The sequence below is a fragment of the Octodon degus genome, unplaced genomic scaffold (genome assembly GCF_000260255.1).
Source record: "Octodon degus isolate 3935 unplaced genomic scaffold, OctDeg1.0 scaffold00127, whole genome shotgun sequence".
In the NCBI taxonomy this organism is placed as follows: Eukaryota; Metazoa; Chordata; class Mammalia; order Rodentia; family Octodontidae; genus Octodon; species Octodon degus.
In genome coordinates, this window is record NW_004524703.1 from 493,355 (window position 1) to 516,991 (window position 23,637).

Here is a 23,637-nt window from a genome sequence, read left to right on the forward strand (position 1 = left end):
GGCCGCGCAGGTGCCCGCGTCTCGGCCGCCGGGGGCCCTCCCTGAGCCCGCGCTCACTGAACATCCCGGGCGGCTCCCGCTCCCGTCGCCGCCGCCCGCCGTAGGGCCTCGCCCCGCGGCCACTAGCCAGGCCTCCACGCTCCTCGCCCCGCCGCAACCGCGGCTTTCGGCGGTCGCCCCATGACCGTCTGACAGAGGGGCGCGCCGGCTGGGCCGCAGACGCCAACGCCGCGGCCAGGCGCACTCGGCGCTCGGCTGGCTGTGCCTGCGCCCGTCCCGCCCCGTGCGTCGGCGTCGGCCGGAAGCGCCGGCTCCCGCGTGCGGCGCCGAGCGGAGGAGCATCCAGGTGAGCGCCTGATTGCCGCGGTCCCCGCCGAGTGCGGGTTCTTCGGCCAGTCCCCGCCCCGAGCCCCCAGCCAAGCTGTCCTGACCCCACGGAGTCCCCCCTCCCGGGCTGTGTCGTTTCCCGACCCGAACTCCCACCCAAGCGGAAGCCTCACCTTGGGTGAGCCCCCACCTAGGCTAATGCCCCACGAGGGCGGAGTCCCCGCTAGGGCTAAGGGTCCGCCGGGAACGAGCCCCCACTCGGCCCTGGTCCCACCGCCCTACCTGGGCCGGGGCTGGGATTGTGTCGCCAGCTCCTTGCGGGTGCTTGTGCGCGGCCGCGCTGCCAACTCTGGGGTCGTCAGCGCGCAGGCGGTGGCAGCTGGGGCCCGGGCTCGCGGGCCGCTTGAAGGACCCTTGTCCTTCGCTGGGCTGCGTAGGGGGCTGCCTGCCCCGCCGAGCCTGCAGGCTCAGTGGGGGTGCACTGGGCGCGCGGGGGGCATTTCCAGAGCTTCGTGAGAGTGATGGGTACTTCTGGGATCCTTGCATGTCTCCGGCAGCTGCGGGCTGAAAGTAAATTCTGAAAGCAGGTGATACAGCCCTCAGGGCTGCGCATTCTTTTGGATTGACGAATCGACAATCACGAGACATCTCTTCGGTTCTTGCATTTTATTTTCTTTTCATTCACACTGGCTTTATTCCTATATTGAGTATTGTGAACGATTTTCTGTTTTGAACTGACATTTTAATTTTTTTGTAACGAGAACGACTCAGTGTTTTTAGATTTCTGAGAATCCCAGAGCTTTTGTCTTAGTTTGTGGAAGAGTATGTTGTCGGTGTATCGTGGTTTCCGTTATTTAGAATTTTATTTTATTTTGTTTTATTTTTTTGACAGGGTCTTACTGTGTAGTTCAGGCTGGTCTTGAACCCACTATGTAGACCAAGCTGGCTTCGAATTCAAGGCAATCCTCCGGCGTCAGCCTCCAGAGTACTGGGATTATAGGCGTGCACCACCATGCCTGGCTGAGAGCCATTCTTACGGCCATTTATTTATTTACTTTTTTGAGATTCGTAATTGGTCTGGCCTTGAACTTGAGATCTTCCTGCTTTAGCCTTCCAGGTGCTGGTATTATGGGGGTGCACCACCACACTGGCCAACAGCCCTTTACATGTTTTTAATTTTTTTCTCTTTTTTTGGCGGAACCAGGGATCGAACTCAGGCCCTTGCACTTGCCAGGGAAGCGCTTATTCCACTGAGCCATCTCCCCAGCCCCCACATGTTTTTGATAATGTTTTGGGCAGCAGTGTTTGTGGTAAATTTGTACTTGAGTAAATAATAAGATAAAGTTACAGCTGGAAGTTATTGTTGCAGCAGAAATAAAAGTATTTCTATTGGGGTTCAGTCAAACATCATTTTGTCCAAATACTGAATTGCATTTTTCATTTCTTTCAACTGTTTCAAGGAGCTAGGCCTAGTACTCAAAATCTTTTTTGGAACAGGGTCTGGCCATGTAGTTCCGGATGCTTTTCAACTCATTGTGTATCCCAGATTGGCCTCCAATTTACATCGATCACCTTGCCTCAGCCTCCCTCCACTGGGATTGCAGGTGTGTGCCACCCACATCCAGTTTATAATATGCTGTAAAAGGTATGTGCAGAAATTTTAATCTTAAACCATGTGCAGTGACCATGTTTTTCACAAGCCATCAGCTTTTTATTTTTGTGTGTGTTGGTATGGATGTTAAACTCAGAGTGCTGAACTACATTTTTATTTATTTTTAATTTATGTATTTGATACAGGGTCTCAATACACAGCTTGGTCTTGTAGTGATCCTCCTGTTTTTAGACTCCCCAGGCCTGGGAATATAGGCATGCACCACCACACCCGGATTTGGTGGGGCTCAGCACGCCCAGGGGTGGGGCAGGCGTGGCATGTAGTACCTATCAACCGGCTGTCCTTGTGTTTGCCTAAGCAGGTACTTAGTCTGCTGAGGTATCTCCCTGGATTTTTTTTTTTTTAATTTTTTTGTTTTATTTTTTAAGCAGAATAAAAAATAGTAAAAATAAGTAAAATCTATATGGAATCTCAGTAAATAAAATAAGGATTCAACAATACCTGTTCTGTTGCATAATGTCTTCAAATTAGTTGTGTAAGTTACCAGACATAAGCATGCAAAATTGGCAGAAAAAAAGTTGTAAGAACTTAAAAAGGAGAAGAAAAATAATTTTTTAAGTATTAACTGTTCCTTTCAATAGAACTGCAGAAATCAGCAGTACAATTATCCAAACTATCCTGTGTATATATAAGTAAATATATTTTTCCCTTGCTTTTATTTATTTTTTAATTGGACAAGGTCTTGCTAAATTGTGTAGGCTGGGCTCAGACTGTTATCCTCTTACCTTAGCTTCTGAGAATGGTAGGATTATTCTTATTGGGGCTGGCTCTGCATGTTAATTTTATCTTGTTGGGTTCTTGAACACCCAACTCTGTAGATGGGATGTATAATTACAGCTGGAATACTTGCAATTTGTCTTCTGTCTGCTGTTGTCTGAATTAATTTTCCCTGAATTTATTGTACTTTTTTATTATTTTTAGGCTCCGAATGCCTTCAGGGCAGGTTTGGCTGGCTTGAGTTATGGGGATTGAACCACAGCAACCTGAGCCTCACTGCTTTGTTGAAGCAGCCACTTAAAGAACTGAGCTAAGGGGCAGGCCCCATGTACTTTTTAATTTTTAAGAAATGAAAAAAAAAATCTATCTATCTGTCTATTTGGTGCAGGACCCCACTCTGACTTGTAGTGATCCATCTGTCTCATCCTCCCCAGTGCTGGGATTATGGCACTTTGCGTTGGGGGTTCGGGACTGGCACAGCATACTATACTGAGGGATCAAACCTTGCATTTGCCAGGCAGGTGCTTAGACCGCTGGGATATCTCCCCAACCCCCAATTTTTTTTTTTTTTTTTTTAACAGCGATTTGCTGTGTAGCCCAGGTTGGCATTGAAATTCCAAGGATCTTCCTGTCTCAGACTCCTGAGTTGCTGGGGATTATAGGCATGTACCACAACACTTGGATTTTGTCAGAGTTTACCCCAGAGAATTCATTAGCCAAGGGTCTTGTTGCAAACCTGTACCCAACACTTTTTTTTTCTTTTCTTTTTCTTTCTTTTTTTTTTTTTTTGGTGGAACCAGGGTTTGAACTCAGGCCCTTGCACTTGCCAGGGAAGTATTTATTCCACTGAGCCATCTCACCGGTCCCAACCATTTTGCCATTTTTTTTTTTTTTTTTTAATGTTTTTAGTACAGGAAATACAGAGTCTCGCTACAGGAGGATCTAGATTTTATGTGGATCGAACTAGTATTTTTTGTTTTTAATTTTTATTTTTTAATTAAATTTTTTATTTGTGTATTTGGTATAGGGTCTCACCACACAGATCGGACTCCTGGTGATCCTCCTGTTTTTAGCCTCCTCATGGCTGGGATTACAGGCTTGCACCACCACACCTGGACTCTGTCAACAGCTCAGCATGCTTTGGGGGCAGGGCTGGCACCTGGTGCTGCATGCAGGACCTAAGATCAGTCCTTGGTCCCTGCACTTGGCAAAGCACGTGCTTAGTCTTCTGAGCTATCTCGCTGGCCTCTTTTTTATTAATTTTTTTGAAATTATTTTTTATTTTTTAAAGAGAATAGTGAAGAAAAAAACATTAAAAATGATACAGAATTTCACTAAACAAAATGATAATGAATTCAGTAATGGTTATGTTGCATGTTGTTCCCTTCAAATTTATTGTTCAGATTACCAAATATAAGCATGCAAAATTGGTCAAAAAATTAAAGAGAAGAAAAGATACATATTGAATCTTTATCCATGTGTCTGTCTGAGCAGACAAGATGATTGAGAATCACTATGAATCACTGAGTCCGATCTGTGTAGTGAGACCCTGTAGACCCTGTACCAAACACATAAAGAAAAAAGTTACTTTGAGTACAGTATATCAGCATTTAATTGTCCAAACTATCTTTTTGAACACAAGTCTATCTTTTTAATGAACTGAGATACTAGTAATATAACTATTTTTACTATCTTGTGTGTGAGAGTGTATCTGTGTATATGTATATATACATTTTTTTTTTCTCATTTTTAATTGTAGATCAAGTGTAGCAATGGCTGCTGTTTATTCTGGTATTTCCCTTAAACTTAAAAGCAAGACAACTTCCTGGGAAGATAAATTAAAACTAGCTCACTTTGCTTGGATTTCCCACCAGTGCTTTCTTCCAAATAAAGAACAAGTAAGTTGAATGTAAAACTTACATATTTATAGTTTAGAATAATCACCTGTTCAAATTGCATATTAATATTTACTTGAAGATTCAAAAAGGGCTCAGAGGACATTTCACTGGACATTAGCAACGAAGGTCAGTGAAAAAAGTAGTGAGCCAGATCCTTTAGTTTGATTGGTTGAAGGCTGGGAAGCAGAGGTGTGTATTTGTGTTAAGTCGTGTTAGAAATTGTTGGTACCAAGAAGGATATGATATAACTCTGAATATTTCTCAGGATTATTAGACTAAAAAAACATAGTTAATGCAACAAGCATGAGGCTGTAAATGAACTTGGATCGACATCCCGATGTTGGTGTTAAAGGTGGCAGGACAAAATGTATAAAAGATGGTTGGGCATGGGAATGCACACCTCTAATCCCAGTACTCAGGAAGCTGAGGCAGGAAGGTTACTGTGAGTTTGAGGCCAGTCTTGACTATATAGCGAGGCCATGTCTTCCCCCCCAAAAAAAGTGTCAAAGATGGATTATACTTACAAAAGTAGTGATGAGGGGTAGTGTGTAGTGTAGCTATTGCTTTAGTAGGGCCTGTACTTGGCTGCACATGGGAGTCATCCTGGCAGCTTGATAGTCCCTTACTATAATGTCACTATAAGCCTGAGATGGGGGCTGGGGAGATGGCTCAGTGGAATAAGCACTTCCTTGGCGAGTGCAAGGGCCTGAGTTCAATCCCTGGTTCTGCAAAAAAAAAAAAAAGCCCGAAATGGAGTGGGTAGGCAGTTTGGCCAAGATAGATGCTGCTCTTACCCTAAAGTTCTTTCCTTCTAGCACCTAGCACTCTTCATATTGTTACTAGCAGTTCTGATGGGAGAACCAAGGCCTCTCTCCTTTATGTTTTGTGCACAAAGAAGCAGGTCACAGTAAAGGAAACCTCACATACACTGCCTCCTGCTCACAAAGCACTCATTACTTCACAGGACTCTGTCTCCTGGGTGAGATATAACTGCCCATAACATGAGGATGTCCGTACACAGCTCTCACAGTGTTTTCGCTTTGCTTATGTGATTCATTCTGTGGTTAGTCTGGGCAGCTGCCTTTTTTTTTTTTTGGTCTTTTTGAGACAGGGTTTCTCTATAGTGGTCAAGCTGACAGGTTGGCCTTGAACTCTCAGCAATCCTCCTGCTTCAGGCATGTGCCACTGCTGGGATTACAGGTGCAATTATGTCTACCCCCCCCCATTCTTTAATAACAAACATTTTAAGATACCAGAACAGTTATCAAATATAGTACTACTATAGGTGAGTTTTAAAGCAGTTTTTTCTTCCATTGTAGTTGAATTTGGTAATGACTGGGTGTTCCTATAATGTCCAACATCTTTCTCACTTGTTTTTTTTTGTATTTTTTTTTTTTTTTTAAGGAAGGGTCTACAGAGTGTCAGGGTCTCACTACTAGATCGGACTTGTAGCGATCCACCTGTTTACAGCCTCCCAAGAGCTGGGATTACAGGCACACGCCACCACGCCCAGTCTCAGCAGGCCCAGGGGCAGGGCAGGACTGGGGATCCCTGGCCCCTGTGCCTGCTTGTAAGCGCTTTAATCCACTGAGCTGTTTTGCCGGTCCTATCTTTCTCACTTATAAAAAATTTATTTTCAGAGTGTATTTCCTCCAAATTCAGGTTTTACTTGATTGGGCAAGACAATCACTGGTTGCATTTTATAAGAAAAAGCTTGAACTGAAGGAAGATATTGTTGAAAGGCTTTGGATCTATGTAGACAGCATTCTACATAGCAGGAAATTGCAGAATCTCCTCAAGAATGGAAAGACAATTAACCTTCAGATTTCTCTTGTCAAGGTAAGTGGTAGTCGCTTCTGCTGTCCTGTGTTACCTGTGTCTCTGTTAGTGTCCTGTTGCTTGTTGGAGCTTTTTTAAAGGTTCAGTTGTACAAAGATGCAAGAAGTACCAGGTAGAGGAGGAAAAGGACATAGTAATATTAGCAGAATGATCATAAATGACATTTAAAAAAATTTTTTTTGTGGAACTGGGGATTAAAGTCAGGTCCTTGCACTTGCCAGGCAAGTGCTTATTCTACTGAGCTATCTCCCAGCCCCCATGAACAAGTTTTGATTATCCTTTTTTTTTTTTTTTTTGACGGAACCAGGGATTGAACTCAGGGCCTTGCGCTTGCCAGGGAAGCGCTTATTCTACTAAGCCATCTCCCTGGCCCCCTTTTTGTTGTTTTATGGTAATGGAGGTTATATATGCCTAGGTAAGCATTCTACCACTGAGCTATATTCCAAGCCTTATTTTATTTTATTTTGAGACAGGGTCTTATGAAGTTGCCCAGGTTGGCTTCACATTCCTGATCTTCCTGTCTCAACCTTCTGAGTAGCTAGGATTACAGGCACGCACCACCAGTTTGATTACCTCTTTAACTGGCAAAGGTAGTCAGCAATTTATGCAATATTGTTTTGTTGTTGTTGTTGTTGTTGAGGATTTCTTTTGGTCTTGAGGGCGATCAAAAGGAGAACTGATAGAAATTTTATCAAAGGTTTTGACTGAAAGTGATTTTGAAATCTCTTAGAAGTATGACGTGGTTCTCTTCCTCATCCTCTTCTTCCTTTTCCTTCTTCAACTCTCCTTATGATGTCCTCCTACCATAGCCTCATAAGTGGTGGGATAATAGGTATGTGCCACCATGCCTAACTGAACTTCATTTTCAAAGCAGTATTTTGAAATACCATGAGAGCAGTTAATTGCAATAAAAGTAACTATTAACAAGCTCATAGTATGTGACAGGCCAACTAGATTAAGTAACTTGCCTGCAGTCACATGAACAGAGTTTAAAGCATGGCTGTCACACCAACCACAGGGCTGACTTCATGGTTGTATGGGCAGAGGAAGAGAGGTGATTGCAGATGGTTCTTGAGAGCCCTGAACAAAGTGCAAGTGCCTAAGTTCAATCCCTGGCTCACACAAAAAAAAAAAAAAAAAAAAAAAAAAAAAAAAGGTGTGAGAGGAAAATACATCTCTGGTCATACTTTCTAAATATTTCTTTCTTTAAGATGGGGTCTCGGGCTGGAGAGATGGCTCAGTGGTCTAAAGCGCCTACTTGAAACAAGCTTGGCAAAGCACAGGGACCTCGGTTCGATCCTCCAGCACCACATGCCAGCCAGCTCCGCCCCCTGGTGGGCTGAGCTGCCCTCCACACACACAATAAATAAATGTAATAAATAAAAATAAAATAAAATAATTTAAAAAAAAAAAAAAAAAAAAAAAGATGGGGTCTCACTTTGCAGTTCAGGATGACTTTGAGCACACTTTGAAGCCCAGGCTAGTCTCAAAACTTGCAATGAGGGCAGGAATATAGCTCAGTGGCATAAGTCCCTGCCTGACAAATGCAAGGTCCTGAGTTCAATCCCTGGTACTGGAAAACTTGCAATGGTCTTCCTGCTTCAACCTCCTGGGTGCTGAGTTTTGTGTGTTTATAATTACATATAATTATAGTATACATAAATAGTTGTAAATAAATTATAGTTCTGGGTGTAAATATGGAAAATATTTTTATTTATGAAATATAATGAAAAATCTGGAGCCCACTGGTGACACATTGACATCCAAGGACATAATATGTTTACTGCAGTTTCCACTGTGACTTTTAAGGTCCTAACCAGCACCTAGTTCAGTGGAAATAACAATGGCTGTCTCATTGGGCTACTGATGATACTTAGCATCCTGGGCTAGTTTCTGTTCTCAGATGCCATAAGGCTGAGAACAAGTCACTCATATTCTAATGAATTTTGGGAATGTGCCTGGCTCTCATTTTTAGTGTCTGTAAATTTTGGAATTTTGAGAACAGAAGACAGTGGGTATGTGTACAATAAATAAGTAATAGGCACCATTTGCTTTCCTTTTTATAGAGTGCATTTTTTTAAAATAGAAAAAGTATGTTGGGTTATGAAAATGTGTGTTGGACCTCAGGATCATGACCCAAGTGCCCCTGCCTACCCATCTGGTAACTCCTGAGTTTAGTTACAGATTTAAACCTTACGAAACCTGGCATTTTTTCTTTTTTTTTGAATTTCATTTGTGTGTGTGTGTGTGTGTGTGTGTCTGTCTGTCTGTCTGTCTGTCTGTGGCCAGCTCAGCCCACCAGGGGGCGGGGCTGGCTGGTATGTGGTGCTGGGGGATTGAACCGCGGTCCCTGTGCTCTGCTAAGCTTGTTCTAAGTAGTTGCCCTAGACCACTGAGCCATCTCACCAGCCCCTTTCTTTTTTTTTTGAGACAGGGTCTCACTGTGTAATTCAGGCAACTGGCTATGTAGCTGAGGCTGGTTTTGAACTTGAGTGATCCTCCTGCCTGAGCCCCCCAAGTGCTGGTGAAGATGCTGGCTTTTTTTTTATTATTAAGCCTGGCTTCTAAAAAATGAATACCGAATTTACTAAGGCACTAATTCTTTGCAAAATTGGTATTAATAGGAGACAGTTGTGTGAAGGAATTAAAAACAAGCACTTACCTTTTAATATACTACATGCCATATAGATATAATAATCTAGGTGTTTCTCAATGCAGGAGAGGAGCAAGTTGATCAATTCTATAGTAGTTTGTTGTGTATGAGTGGGTTTGGTGCAATGATGAATTTTCTTTTTTCCTTAACCCTTAGATGATAAATGAGAGAATATCTGAATTCTCTCTCTCTGGATCTGAAAGGAACATGTATGCTGTCCTGAATTGCTGTCAGGGCATCCTCTCAACACCTGCTCTTGTTGTCATCTACATGGCCAAACAGGAGCTGCTGGTGGCTTTGCTGAATCACCTTTGCTGGTCAGCCTGCAGGCAGCCAGAAAGTGCAATGACAGCTCAGCTCTTTGAGGTTATTCACCTGGCCCTTAGCCATTATCTCTCTATCCAGCAACAGCAAGCCAACCCGCGGCGTGTCTTTGTGGATGTGACTGGGCACCTGCTGCAGCCTTGCCTGGTCCTGAGGCACTTGCTCTCTGGGGGCACATGGACACAGGGCCAGCTGCGGCAAGCACTAAGCCGGGAGGTCAGGAGTCAGATTGAGGCCATGCTTCGAGGTGGAGTTTTTCGGCCAGATCTGCTTTCATCCTATAAAGAAGAGCTCTTGGACCAGCAGCAAAGTGACTCAAAGATGGGAACCATGAAGAGTCTTCTTACTCCTCTGGACACTGTGATTACCAGACTGCTAGGAGCTGATTTCTGCGAGCCATGCCTTCATGCTTCTGTAGTGGCCAGCTCAGTGGCCCTGCTGTATAAACTCTTCTTGGATTCTTACCTCAAGGAAGGAAACCAGTTTCTCTGTTTCCAGGCTCTCCCTAGGCTGTTTGGCTGTCTGCGAATTTTACACCTGCAAGAGGAGCAGCTGAAAGCCCTGTCCACATCAGATTGGACCACAGAGCTCCTGGTTGTGGAGCAGCTGCTAAACTTAGTGGCTAGCAACAATATCTACAATGTGGCTGCTGACAGGATCCGGCATGAAGGGGCACAGTTCCACTTCTACAAGCGATTGGCTGAGCTGCTGATAAACCACTCACAGGCACTTGTGCCAGCCTGGTTCCGCTGCCTTAAGATTTTGATGTCTCTAAATCATTTGATTCTGGAGCCAGACCTGGATGACCTATTGTCTTCAGCTTGGATTGATGCAGAAGTAACAGAGTTTCGAACCAAGAAAGCCCAGGAAGTGCTTATTGACACCCTCTTTCAGACGTATGCCAAACTCCGACAGGTACCACGGTTGTTTGAGGAAGTTTTGGGAGTGATCTGCCGTCCCGCTGCTGAGACACTGAGGCAGCCTGTGCTGACTTCGGGCCCCTCAACAGTGCTCTATGCCTGCCTCCTGGAGCTGCCACCAAATCAGATCCTGGACACATGGTCCCTTGTGCTGGAGAAGTTCCAGTCTGTAGTCCTGCCCTGCTTAGAGGGTGATGTTGACATGGCCCTCAAGTCTCGCTCCCTGAGCTCACTACTGCACTGTATCATGTTCAACATGCGGAGTCTAGACAGCAATACGCCCCTGCCCATCATCAGGCGGACGCAGTGTGTGATGGAGAAAATGTTGGGTGATCTTGTGAAGCCCTTGCTGGCCCTTCTCCCTGGCTCCCTGGGCCCAGAGCCTGAGCTGTGGGTGCAGAAGGTGAGTGACTCTGCACTTCTACTCTCCTACACCTGGGTGGAGGTGGACTCCATGCTCAGTTTGAACTGTGGCCAGTATCACTCTGTGACTGAGGACCTGACCGAAAATGCTCTGACAGTCTTAAACCTCCCTCCATTGCTCCCAGGTTTGGAAGCACGGTATTGGAAGAAGGTCAAGAACTTTGTAGCTCAGTCTAATTCTTTCAGTCAGTATTGTTTAAAACAGCTCTACCTGCAGAAAATGAAAAGGACTTTACTACAAGCTAGTCCCCTATCTGAAGAAGTCCTTCATACTTTGCGATATGATGCTGCCTACATCCTTGGTTCCGCCACAGAGAGCTTGAGTCAGGACACAGTGGCTTCCTGGGATGGGCAAGTGGGGACAGTGTGTACATCCACATACCCTGTGGCTTACTGGCACTTGATTGTATCCAACCTCCCGATTTTAATACCGTACGTATGTCTGGAAGATGTAAGGTATATGGCTAGTATCCTGTTAAGAACTTTATCAGTGAGCAAAGCCCAGGAAAACTCAGCAGATGAAGAACCATATATCACACTTCAGAAGATTTCCACAGCCCTTCTTCATAGCCCACTCTTTCCAGAGATGCAGTCCCTCCATTCTGCCTTCCTGGTATGTTTAGTTGCAAGATGTTCTAGCATTCTGTGCTCTGGTGACCAGGGTCTTCTCAGTCAACAGTTGCCATGGCTCTTTGAAAAGGACAATACAGTTATGGTTCACTGGGAAACTAGATTTGCGAAAGTTGTACCTGAAGGTGTAGAACCAAGAGGAGAAATTGCCCAGAGCTTACTCTCCCTGGTCAACAGTGACCTCCTTATCCATTTGGAGCAAGAGCAGCTAGAAAGCCTCCTGAGCCTTTTACAAATCATTTCTGCTTTATACCTGGACAGCCTCTCAGCACCATACCACGTGCATTATTTTCTCTTGTTGTTGTCTATGGCTGTTACAACAGTGGGGTGTTCCTGCCCCTCCTTGGACCTCCAGTTTTTGGTGACATGCTACCAGCTTCTTGGCCGTCTACAGAGGGGAAGGAGTGCCTGCTCTGTGTTCAGGGTCCTGTACGTTAGTGATGTATTTGAGATTGTGATGACATCCCTGTTACAAGCCAGTGGCAGACTCTTTGTCGACGTAGATGATCCCGTGTGGCTGCATCTCCTCCAGGCGGTGGGGGCATTTTTGGAGCAGCTGATGCAGATGCTCATCCAGCTAAAGCTGAGTGTGGTGCTCAATTTTGGGAAAATCACTGCCTTCCTCTCAAGGTGCAAATTATACACTGAGGCAGCTTCCACTAAACAGTTGGAAAACCAGATTCCTCTGGGCAACCAGCTGCTTCTGGTGTCCCTAACCAAACTGTGCCAAGTTCTGGGGCATTTTGTCAGAGAGCGGAGACAGCCACAGGAGGCACCAGCAGCACTGCCTGAGCTGCTGCAGCAGGCTTTGCTGCAGATGGGCGCTGCACTGCAGCTGTGTTTCACATCAGGGGCTGGAGGCTGCTGCCTGCCCTCCCCTGCCCTCTCAGCCATTACCACACTCTTGGAAGTAGACCTCAGTCGGCACTGCTGGGATAGAATGGCTGAGACAGACAGAATACTGCGCTCCCATGTGGCCCTCTACCAGGATGTCTATACCCAGCTGCTGTCTGAGTTGCCAGCCCTTGCAGGGAATGCTCAATCTTTCCAGACTGCTTTGCGGTTTCTAACTTTGTTTTTTTCAGCCCCAGAGCTCCATCCCAAGAAGGGCTCTGTGTTCACCTCCATGTTTCACTCTGTGAGAAGAGTTATTGCAGGTAAGATGTTTCCTAAGCTAATTCTGAGCTGCAAGGCTTAGGTCAATGCAGTTGCAGTGCTAGCACATTGAGTTACCATGTCTTGCCTTCTGGATAAGAAGTGAGGCCTAGCATGTAACATTTGGTGGCACACCAGGACATTGGGAAGCTTGCCCTCCAGTCTTTGTGCTGGAACTTCATATTCTGTCTACATCCTGAGCACATGTGAATAATCATCCTTGCATTTCTCTGGATTTACCCTGCTGCAGCTTCTAGGCACATTTTGGGCTCTTCACAGCTCACCTGTTCTGCAGAGTGTCCTGTTTCAAGCAAAACCCGCTGTCTTCTGTCTCTTGACATTAGTTTGCTTTGGCCTTAGACAGTTCTTATAAGTAGTCTCAGCCCCTATAGGCCCTTCTGGCTCAGGTCTTCAGAGACACAGGTTGCTGTGCAGTCATGGAAATGATAATTATCAAAATTGTTCAGCAGTGTTTAAAAAAATTAGTGTTAGGTAAAATCTACAATGTAAATTCTGCGTGTGTTTGTGTAGCTGTGGGTGTGGGTGTGGTACTAGGAATTGAACCCAGGACCTTAACAGTGAATGATATTCCTTTTAATTTTATTATGTGAGATAGGATCTCGCTCAGTCACTAACTTGTCGAGGTTGGGCTTGACCATGTGATCCTCCAGCTTCAGCGTTGTAGAGTGCTAGGATTACAGGTGTATGCCACCATGCTCAACTTACAATACAAAATGTTAAATATGCCATGGTTATAAATAAGTAAAATATGCATGCATATGTACAAATACATGCAGAAATTAAAATGGTTGTATTAAAATGTTATAATTTTGCTATTGTTGAAATATGTATGTATATATATATATATATTATACTCATATATGTATATATCATCTTCCACTGCAATTCAGGCAAGCCTTGAGCTTGAGGCAATCCTCCTGCCTCAGCCTCCCAAACGCTCTAATTGCAGGTGTGTGTCACCATCCTCCACTATTTTATACCATTTTAATAGTATAAAATACCAATTTTATAATAGTATAAAATTATGTTATACAAGTATAAAATTAATACTGTAATACTTTTTATGACTTAATTAAATTTAAAATAAGCCGAGGTTAGGTCAGTATTTTTGAATGCTTGTCCAGAGCCTTTTTAATTAATGACTGTGTTTAAGAATATAATAAAAAAACATTAAGAACTATTGTTCACACTTTTACTACCTTCCAAAGGAGACAAAGCTGAATGGAGCTGATGTCTTCTTTAAGACAGTACACACCATGGGTGGCAGAGGGCATTCTGTTTAGTTTTAGGGGTTCCTAAGAGAGGTTGGAGTAAGAGTCAAGACAGACCCTGAGGAGGTCAGGCTGGGGAGTCATCCAGCCAAGCCTGACCCTCAGAGGACATGCCAAGCTCCACTTTCCACAGAGCAGTCCTGAGGGTTAGTGGCCCTTGAGGAAGTAGAGCCACTTCATCTGATTGGGCCAGTGCCAGACCTGAGTGTGTAGCCTGAAGAAGGCTGTGCTGTCTCCCTGTCCATGATGTTCTAGCTTATGCTGTTAGTGACTTTCAGGGAGTAGTGCTTCTTTCCTACTGGGGGCTGAAGCTGAGTCTCTTATTCAGACTGGTACAGTGTTTGAAGTGACCATCTTTTGCAATAGCAGCTGGTGGTTTGAAGCTCTGGCTGCTTTGCCCCTTTTTTAAAGAATGCTATGTCCCCCTCCCTGCCAGCTCTGGAGTGCTGTGGCAGTCCTAAACCCTGACTCTGATCCCAGGCACAGAGCCTTTGTCACAGGGATGCCATTGTGCTGCCATACCCCATGGTCTAGCCCTCCTTTTGTCTGGATTGGGTTCTGTTGGCTTCTGTCTAGCTCTTTGGTGTCCTGGCCAAGACATACAGAAAAAGGCATCAAAGATGCGCATTTATTAAAGATGGAAAAGAGGTACACTTTATGAGAGTGGGTGGGGAAAAGGCCCACAGTAGTCCCAAGGATAAAAGGAAAGGGATCTTTTGTATCCAAAATACCTGGATTGACTTTTCCCTTCAAGTAAGGGGTTGGGACACTTGCCCTTTTAAAAACTCAGGTGGCCTTAACCAGGAATGGTATAATTGCAGTATTCAGGTGGCTAAGCAGAAGGATCTCTGGGAGTTTGAGACCAGCCTGGGCAATATAGCAAGATTCTGTCTCAAAACAAACTCAGTTGGCTTTATGCCAGATATAAACTGTCCTATTCAGAAATTTGACTTCTTCCCAGATATAAATGAAAGTCAGTAACGCATCATTTGATTAGCTGTGCACAAGGCAAATGAATTGAAAATAGCACTTTTCTGGTTGGTCCAAATACCCAGGAGCTGTAAGACCGGTTTCAGTTTGGGTCCTGTGTTCTCTGCATGTCCTTTTTTAAGGAATTATAGCCAAGTGTGGTGGTGCATACCTGTAATCCCAGCACTCAGAAGGCAGAGGCAGGAGGATCGCAGTGAGTTTGAGGCCAGCTGCTACCAAGTTGCTTGTGTGCTTTGACTAATGCAATCTACCTCCCTTTCACACCTAAACCATCAGATCTGTACAGGGATGTACTGAGAGATGGGCAGTGTGGAGTAGATGCCCAGTGAGGAGTAGCCCAAGCCATGGGGGTGGGGAGGATGTAAAAGGTAGCCTGGAAGAACCAAGTGGTGGCCACATAGGTGACTTGTAGAGGTTGCTGTTACCTAAGGTGATGCAAAAGTGGGTTTTAGCTTGCCAGCATGAGCTGCTGTGAAGAAAGCTTTCTGACACTGGGACAGACACCTCTGTTGGCACAGAGGCCAGTGTTTGTAACACTGCCTATCTGTATATAGCACTGTCTCTTCCTTGGAGGACTGAGCAGCTGACTGGGCCTAGTTAAGTAATAGACATCTATGCAGATGGTAGGGAGTGGCCATGGGATGCTAGAAATCACTGAGGATGTGGGACTGGGTTGAGAGGTGTGTGCAGGCCAAGTTGTGTGACTGCGAAGATGGTACTGGGGAGCTGTCCATGAGAAGGCTTTCCTTGTATGCTCTGTCCTTGTTTGCCAATCTTAGGAGTTGGTTCTGTTGAGGCCAAAAGAGTCCGAGAGTCTAGGGCCTTATACATGTGGGAGACTCATTCCTACCCTTCATCTCTCAGAGCTTCTGGCCTCTGCCCCAATGTCATACTTGAAAGTAGTGAGCACTCACAGGAAGTGGAAGGTACTGTGCATAGAGTGAACCACGATGGAAGGTAACTGGGTTCAGTGGTAGGCCGTGGATGCCCTGGCTTTAGGCTTTATGATAAGACCATGGCCAGAATACTGAGGGTGTTGGGAAACGTGATTCTACAGACAGGCCTGAAAAGTACAGGGTGGTTTTAAGTACCCCTCTAGATTCTATAAAGGAAATAGGTGCAAAGTTGCAGTCACACGTCTGTATGGTCCAGAGCTTGCCGTTCTTAAGCATCTGTGCATGCATGTGTGCATTGCATGTGTGTGCACATTACAGGTGTGTATGTGCCATCCACAGATGCAGATGTGTGTGTGTGCAGATGCATAGCACATGCCTTAAGTGTATATCCTACTTTTTCACATAGTCCTCAAGATCCACTTTTGTGTTTATCTTAAGGTTATGCTGGCTCTTTATTTAAAAAATATTTTATTGGCACATTTTAGGTATACATAAAGATAATATTCACCATAGGGAGTTTGTATGTGTATATGATACATCTTGCTGCTTTTTTTTTTTTAACCTGTTTCCTTCCCCTCCCTTCAACACTTCTTCCTCTCATTTATTTTATTTATTTATTTTTTATGAGCAGAATATATTTATTGTGGGAAAGAAAGCTCCTGTCCCGACAGAAGGACAGGAAGGACACCCGAGCGGGTAGTTCCCCGGGAAGCTGTCTCTTCCAGGGACTTTTATAGTGTAAAACCATGTGCGGCTAAGGTAGAGAGAATGGGAACTCGCTTAGGTGGGCAGGAGGTGGGACAAAACTATGGTCAACCAATGGGATTACATATGGGACAGGGTCTTTTCCTGTTGGGGGTTGGAATGCAAGATAGGGTCTCTTTCTGTTGGGGGTTGGGCTAGTGACTCACTTGGGTCTTTCCAGGTGATTGATACCTATTTAGAATATCAGTCCCAGGTGCTACTTTTTTAGCATTTGTTTGGTCTTTAGGTCTTTAGGCCTGGTTCACAGCAAGAGCATCCGCCCCCCCCACAGTTGTAAGGCATCTCCTGTGCTGTCTTCTTCGAGGGCCTGGCCCTGTCTGACTGCCTATAATATTTTTATCTAACTCGGCTGCCTGCAATATTCCCCCCTCTGAAGAAGTAACCTGAACTGCCGTGAAGGGAAATATGGGCGAAGACTGCTCTGGCTTCTTCACGCTGAAATGGGTCATTGTTGACTGGCAGTCAGATATATTCTTCAGAGGTTTTATCTAAAGGCCCTCAATAGATGACAGGCAGTTTTCTCTTGGGTAGACGTATAGCTTTGAGTCATTTTCCTTTTTACATCATCTTTCCAGTTATAAACTAGCATCACAGTTGATATTTTCCTCTTCATTTTATTTAAACGGCTCTTTTTAACATGTAAGGATCAAACATCTTCCGGTGCCTGATGAAGCACACTCTTTTTTTCTAATTGATTCCTCCACCCAGGCATCCCTGAGTAGCTCTCTCCAGAGCAGGTGGATGCTCCTGTTGGAGAGAAGGGAGACAAGATCCCACCAGCTTATCCACCCTCGAACTGGCGCATGATTCCTATCTCCTGAAACATCTCACAGACCCTTTACTTACTCTTACTGAATCTGTGTAAGTTACAATTGGTCTGGTGACCTGAATGTCTACAGAAGGAAGCATTAGCTGTGGCATAAAAGGTCAGAAGTGAGCACTTCTCAGGTTACAAAGATCACTTTAGAGATAGAACCATTGACTGGAGAGATTTGGCCCCGTGCACTGAACCAATCTCCAGACACTTGATTTCCATCTGATCACCTAGGTAAACATTTCTAGCAACTAAACAAGATTTAACCTTGAAGCTCACAGGTGAAACTTATATTTATCATCTAGCAATCACATTTTACATGTTGGTAAGGACAATATAGCTGGCAAAAATCTTACTCTTAGTTAACACATAGAGCACAGATGTAAACTTCCCCTGATAACCACTATTGTAAACTGTCTCAGCCTTATTTCTGAGATAGTGACCCATTAACTTGTTCTACTGAAAAGCTCAGGTAGAAGTCCTACTTTACTAGCAGAGAGAGAAAGTACAATAGGTAAGTGAAGATCTTTCAGTGGTCAAGATCCAGTTTCCACCAAGGAACCTTCAGGTTTGGCGCCTTCTCCCCTCAGGCATTCTTGGTTTCTTTTGGCCCACAAAACCAGAGATGTCTCCAGAAAGGAATCCAGCAGTTTCTTTGGTCAACATTCCATCAGCCATAGGCTTCAATGGGGATTCACCGAAGAACAGCTGGGGAAACCTGTCCTCTGCTTCAAAGAGTGGCAGCTGCTCTAAGAGCATTTACTAGCTGGCAGAGTAACCACTGTTTGTCCAAGTTCTATAAGGGATAGTTAAAAGCCTGAACAAGATTACCTAGTACTTTACATTAAAGGCTTTAAAGTCCACAACTTATCTCTTATGCACCTAAATGATAACTAGACCTAGGAGAAAAGATTGAATCCTCCCTCACACTAAATGTGTTTTGGTCCCATAAGTGTGCTGCTTTTGGAGATAGCTCCTTCTGGTGAAGTCGGTTCTCTCCACCGTGTCTGAGGTTTAGCCTCCCGAAGGAGACCTGTCCAGAACAGTAAGCCGGGACATGGCTTTTATATGTGTCCTCCTGGACGGGCATAGTCCTCTTTGTCTCATCTGACCCAGAGACGGGGTATGTGTCCTTTTTCTAAAATGACTTTTCTGTCTTCATCATTAACAAACACTCATTTTCTTTTTTTTTTTTTAATTTTTATTTATTTATTTGTGTGTGTGTGTGTGGCCAGCTCAGCCCACCAGGGGGCGGGGCTGGCTGACATGTGGTGCTGGGGGATTGAACCGTGGTCCCTGTGCTTTGCTAAGGTTGTTCTAAGTAGTGCTTTAGACCACTGAGCCATCTCACCAGCCCCCAAAACACTCATTTTCTAAGGGCTTCACTTAGTTGGAATGGTCAGAGTTTTCCTAATTTTATATGCCTCTAAAAAGGAAAGTACAAAGAGGTGGGGAAATTAGGAGTAAAGTCAAAGCAAGGAAACTGAAACACATCAGGCCTGACATTCCCTCTAGCATGTAGAGGGGGATCAGAACGAGTCTATCCCAGTGAAACCTGTCCTCCAAGTCTTTAAGAACGGTTGCCGACTTAATGTCATTTAACTGGCAAAAGGAGTCCTGTGTTTCATATACAGGCATGTATATTTTTTAAGTCCGAGCTGGCTAAAAGTCCCATTTTACAAAAGTTTACATAAAATCCACTAGGAGACTTGCTAATGTTACTCTTTCTAGCGCTATTGTCTAAATTCAAGCAAGGAATACCAGTATATTTAGGAATACCAGTTCAAATGCAACATATAGAAGTGCAAAATAGTCATAAGATGTCCCATGGACTTAAAGAAATCCAAACTTGTAACATTTTCATATTTTAACTTAGATTTACCGACAACATTTTGACCAACATTTTACCAACAATATAAGAGAGAAAACAAGCAATTATAAGCAATTTTAACAGTACTATGTGAAGCAAAACTGTGAGGCAAGGCGTGAACAATTATGAGCAATGGACAAAGACATATTAACATTTGAAGCATAAATTTGTTACCTAAGCAAGTCCCAATTCAGAATTTATGAAAGAAAAGCAAACTCATACCTCCGTCCAATGATCTAGGTGGGAAACTCCAAAATGATACAGAGAGAAAAACTGGTCTCTGGTGGGTGACCTCTAAACCATATAGGGAACCTCCAAATGACATAGAGAAAAACAGTCTCCCGACCTGACATGCACGAGTTTGTGTTCTCTAAAACCGAAGAATGAATTTTAGGAACAAATGGAGGTTATGAGCAGAATATATTTATTGAGAGAAAGAAAACTGTCCAAGAGAGGGATGGGAGGGGGGCCCGAGCGGGTAGTTCCCCTCTTTCTCTCATACAAAAGCTTTGTTTCCATTTTTTCCTTCTGTTCTTTTTTCTTGTTCTTTCTCCTTCCCATTTGATCATTTTCTTCCTATTTCACAGTATGTATTGCACATTGTGGTCCTTATTTACCCCAGAGAAACCACGCAGTGTGTGTATTATTATTACTGGAAGTCAAACTAAGGACCTTGTGCTCGCCAGGCGCTTGTGCACTGAGCTATATCCCTGGCCCACCATGCAATATTTAAATGTGTGTCTGACTTACTTTGCTTAAGGATATGGTCTCAAGGTGCACTTTTGAATTGCTGTGGGGTGCACGCTGTTTCTATATGCAGCCCTTTTGTCATGCCCTTCCCCATGTCCCTTGTTTGTTATAACAGTCTTAGTTTCTTTCCTCAGATTCTGAAGTTCCTGCTCAGATCTCTGAGGATTTGGAGCTTCACTTGGGAGCCCTCTTTGCCCAGATGCTGGAGGCTGGGACAACAGAGGACTTGGCCCTGGTGATGCAGTCTGTGCTGCAGGGACTGGATGTTGGCTGTGCGTGGAGGGCAGACCCACAGGTAGGTAGCTTCTTTTTCCCACGTAGAGGCCCAGGGTAGCATGTGCTGCAGTGGGAATGCTTTTTGGAGTTCTGTGTTATCCCTTAAACTAAAATTCACACTGGCAGGATAGAGGCCATATAGGACCCATGAGAAGAGTGGCTCTGTGTACCCTGGTCCGGAGCAGTATTTATAAATGTCTGTTCTTATTACATGAGATTTTAAGTATTGCATAGTCACAGTACTGACTCTTGTAAAAGTTGATGCCTGATTCTCTACCACACTTTGAAAACTTGTGTTGAATTTGGTTGCATAGCTACAGGCCAGTGTTTGAGTACCGTGGGGATACACAAGCCTGTGTTGTTTCCTTGTAGTTCCTGAAAAAATCTGTTTTCGTACTGTGAGGATTGCTTGTGCCTGCAGCCACAGACCCTGTTCATGTTCTTTCCACCCCACAAATGTCTTTTTAAAAATTATTTTGAGTCATAGTTTTATTATGGAGTTAAGGTTGGCCTTATATTCACTGTGTAGCCTAGTTTGGCCTCTAACATGCAGCGATCTTCCTGCCTCAGCCTCTTGTGTTCTGGGATTGCAGATGTACGTTCGTGATTGCCATGAGTGTCTAATTCATGGTCACAGATGATATCCTGGGGCTGGGCTTGGATTTGGATGGGAAGAAAGGTGGTTGAGGATCCATGTTCAGAGTGGGGCCAGGTGTTTGTTGATGGGGTGCTTAGCACAAGCCTAGCCTTCCTTCTGGTTTAAAGTCTTTACCTACAACTGTAGTGCCTCATTCCAGCTCTTCCTGTCTGTGAGCACATGTTCTTGCTCAGTGAAGCAAGAAGCTTTACTGCCATGGAAGCTGATTGGCATCCTCAGCAGGGCATCATGGCAAGGTGTGATTACACTCCTTGTGGAGTGTGGTGGGCTGGTCCATTCACACACGTGAGGCACCTCTGAAAATACTTGCTGACCAGAGAATGGCTCTTCTTTACTGCCTCCCAGATTGTGCGCTGATATGAAGATGCCACTTGCCCTCAGGACTCCGCCTTCCTTGTCCTCAACGTTGGGGTTCCTGGGCTCTTTCACCAGCACCAGTGAATGGCCAATCCCTGGAGTTCTAAGGAGGGCTGCTACTAAAATTTTCACTTTTGTTTCAGGCTGTTTTATCTGCCATTAAGTTGCTCAAGTTGCTACTGAGCTGCCCGCTCAGTGGAGAGAAAGCAAGTTTGTTGTGGCGTGCCTGCCCACAGATTGTCACGGCTCTGACGGTGAGTGGCCTCTTGAGACACGCAGTCCGGCTCATCCCTCTTCTTTTCTGTGAAGACAAAAGCCAGCTGTTTGCGCTCTGCTGTTCTCCTATATAGGGCAGAACATTTCTGGGACTATCTTAGAGGTGGCAATCAACAGAATGCCCAGCTCGTGTGTCAGCATACATTGGTGTCAGCTGGCAGCCATGGCACAGAGATGGTGCAGAGAGATGTCACAGTGCTAGAAAGCCTTCGGCAGATGCTGGTAATAGAAACAAAGTGACAAGTGAGGCTGCTGTGGAAGCTGTGTACTTGGAGGGGTAAGGAGGAATCTTGGGGCTTTCTGTCCCCACAGAATGTTATAGTCAGTTTGATACATTCATTAATTTGGAGGGGTGTGTGTGAGTGTGTGTGTAAGGCCTATGGTATAGTGAGAGGACACACTATAGATTGGGGTAGTCATATTGCAGGCAGGTTATTATACTGTCCTTTCTGTGTATTGAATATTGTGTCTAGTAGCCACATGGTTTTGTTTCACTAGAACATAAATCTGCTGAAGATTGGGCTGGTCTGGGTGTTCTACCCTCTGATGAGCTTGACCAGAGCATTCTCAACATGGATATAAAGCAACACTGTCTACCATTGTCCCCAACCTGGCTCTAGTTTTCTGTTGACAAGAGGATTGTCCTGGATCAGTATGTTTCTAGAGCAAAATGGTCTAAAGAATCAACTAAATGCTCTGGTGTTGTTTTCTTCCCATGTTGTTTTCCTGAAATCTACCTCACTGGCTGAAATATGTCATTATGCCCATCTGCAGGAACTGCTGAGTTGGGTAGGGCCATGCTGGTGTCCAAGACTCATACGTGCTCACAGTGGTGGTGGCGGCACACAGGAGGCCATGCTGCTGTGCACCAGGCTAACCTGATTAGGTGCTTCTCATGGGTGTGGCAAGTGGTTGGCTCAGCCAGGACACTCAGCAGGAAGGTGGGGACTGTCACACTCCAGGATCCAATAGGCTTAGGGTTAGGAAGGAGCCCCAAGTGTATTCTGCCGCGTGACCTACATCTGTCTTTTGAGCTATCTTTGTTTTCTTGAGTTTGTTACATTTGTGTTCTGGAATAATAATTACCTTTAGCTGGATCTGATTTCTAAGAAATTCAACCAGTGATGTTTAGTTATAGACATGTGAAACTGATGATCTTTTTTGGGAGACTACTGTTATGTACATCTGATGTGCAGTTTTCTTGTGAGAAAATGAATGTGTCAGGTTCTTTACAGAAAACCTTTTTCTGTATGACTGATGAATTCAGCAAAAAAATACGGCCGAGTGGCCGAGTCCACAGTGTAGTTTGGTCGCTGGCCACCTGTCTCTGTCCCCTGTGCTCAGTACTGTTTTCTCACTTTGAGAATCCTTTTTGTTCTCTTTCTTTGCCCACCTTGCCCTGTAGCTGCAGAACCGGGAGGCTTGTGAGGATCAGCCTGTGGCACTTGCACGGGTCATACCTATTCTTGATGTCCTGGCTGCCCTGCTGCGGCAGGGGGAGGACTCCATCAGCAACCCGCACCATGTTAGCCTGGCTTTCAGCATCCTGCTGACTGTCCCCCTGGACCACCTGAGACCACCAGAGTATGGGAGTGTCTTCTTGAGGATGCACAACTTGCTCTTCTCTGTGCTGCAGTGCCATCCCAAGGTGAGGGGAAGGAGCTTCCTTTCAGGGTAGCAGGGTAATGCTTATTTTTTTGTACCGGGGATCAAACTCAGGGCTTTGCTCTTGCCAGGCAGGCCCTTATACAGCTGAGCTATGTCCCCAGGCAGCAGTAGAATGGTTTACTGTTGGAGGAAAATAAAAATAATGACTTGGTAAGTGGACTTTTTTGTTCCAATAATTTCCATGACCAAAGTGTGTTCTCAGGTACAAAACGCTTGATCTTTACTCAGCCATTTTGAGTTCTTTTCAATTTGGTCTGATATTTTGGTGTTTGTGTACTAGCTCTTTTTTTTTTTTTTTTTCCAAAGTTTTATTGATAAACAGATAGCAATGAGGCAGTTTCAAATCAAATCGGAAGTACAGTTTCAACAAATAATACACTGCATATATTCTTCTTAGTGGTTAATTGCTGTACAAGATGCAGACTTGTGATCCTATTTACAAACACCATTAGAACAAATCATTCTAT

General features: G+C 44.6%; 2 protein-coding genes across 9 annotated transcripts in view; one reads left to right on the forward strand and one right to left on the reverse strand.

Annotated features, from left to right (window-relative positions):
- Nucleotides 1–629, reverse strand: part of Taf5l (TATA-box binding protein associated factor 5 like) — a 30,644-nt gene extending 30,015 nt beyond the window's left edge. The window contains exon 1 of one of the 2 annotated variants that reach the window (XM_023700838.1): nt 610–629. The gene's annotated coding sequence lies outside the window, so the exon portion shown is untranslated. Of the gene's footprint in view, nt 1–57; nt 238–609 lie in introns of those variants that run through there. The other variant, XM_004640809.2, reaches the window with a different exon arrangement.
- The window catches only part of Urb2 (URB2 ribosome biogenesis 2 homolog (S. cerevisiae)), a 32,162-nt gene continuing 8,837 nt past the window's right edge, over nt 313–23,637 (forward strand). Inside the window, exons 1-8 of one of the 7 annotated variants that reach the window (XM_023700833.1) lie at nt 325–346; nt 1,825–1,931; nt 4,476–4,614; nt 6,277–6,453; nt 9,263–12,560; nt 20,070–20,230; nt 21,370–21,480; nt 22,908–23,150. In XM_023700833.1, the coding sequence (XP_023556601.1) occupies nt 1,846–1,931; nt 4,476–4,614; nt 6,277–6,453; nt 9,263–12,560; nt 20,070–20,230; nt 21,370–21,480; nt 22,908–23,150 (4,215 nt within the window). In that variant the 5' untranslated portion in view covers nt 325–346; nt 1,825–1,845. Of the gene's footprint in view, nt 347–1,664; nt 1,973–4,475; nt 4,615–6,276; nt 6,454–9,262; nt 12,561–20,069; nt 20,231–21,369; nt 21,481–22,907; nt 23,151–23,637 lie in introns of those variants that run through there. The other 6 variants (XM_023700832.1, XM_023700836.1, XM_023700835.1 and 3 more) reach the window with 6 other exon arrangements.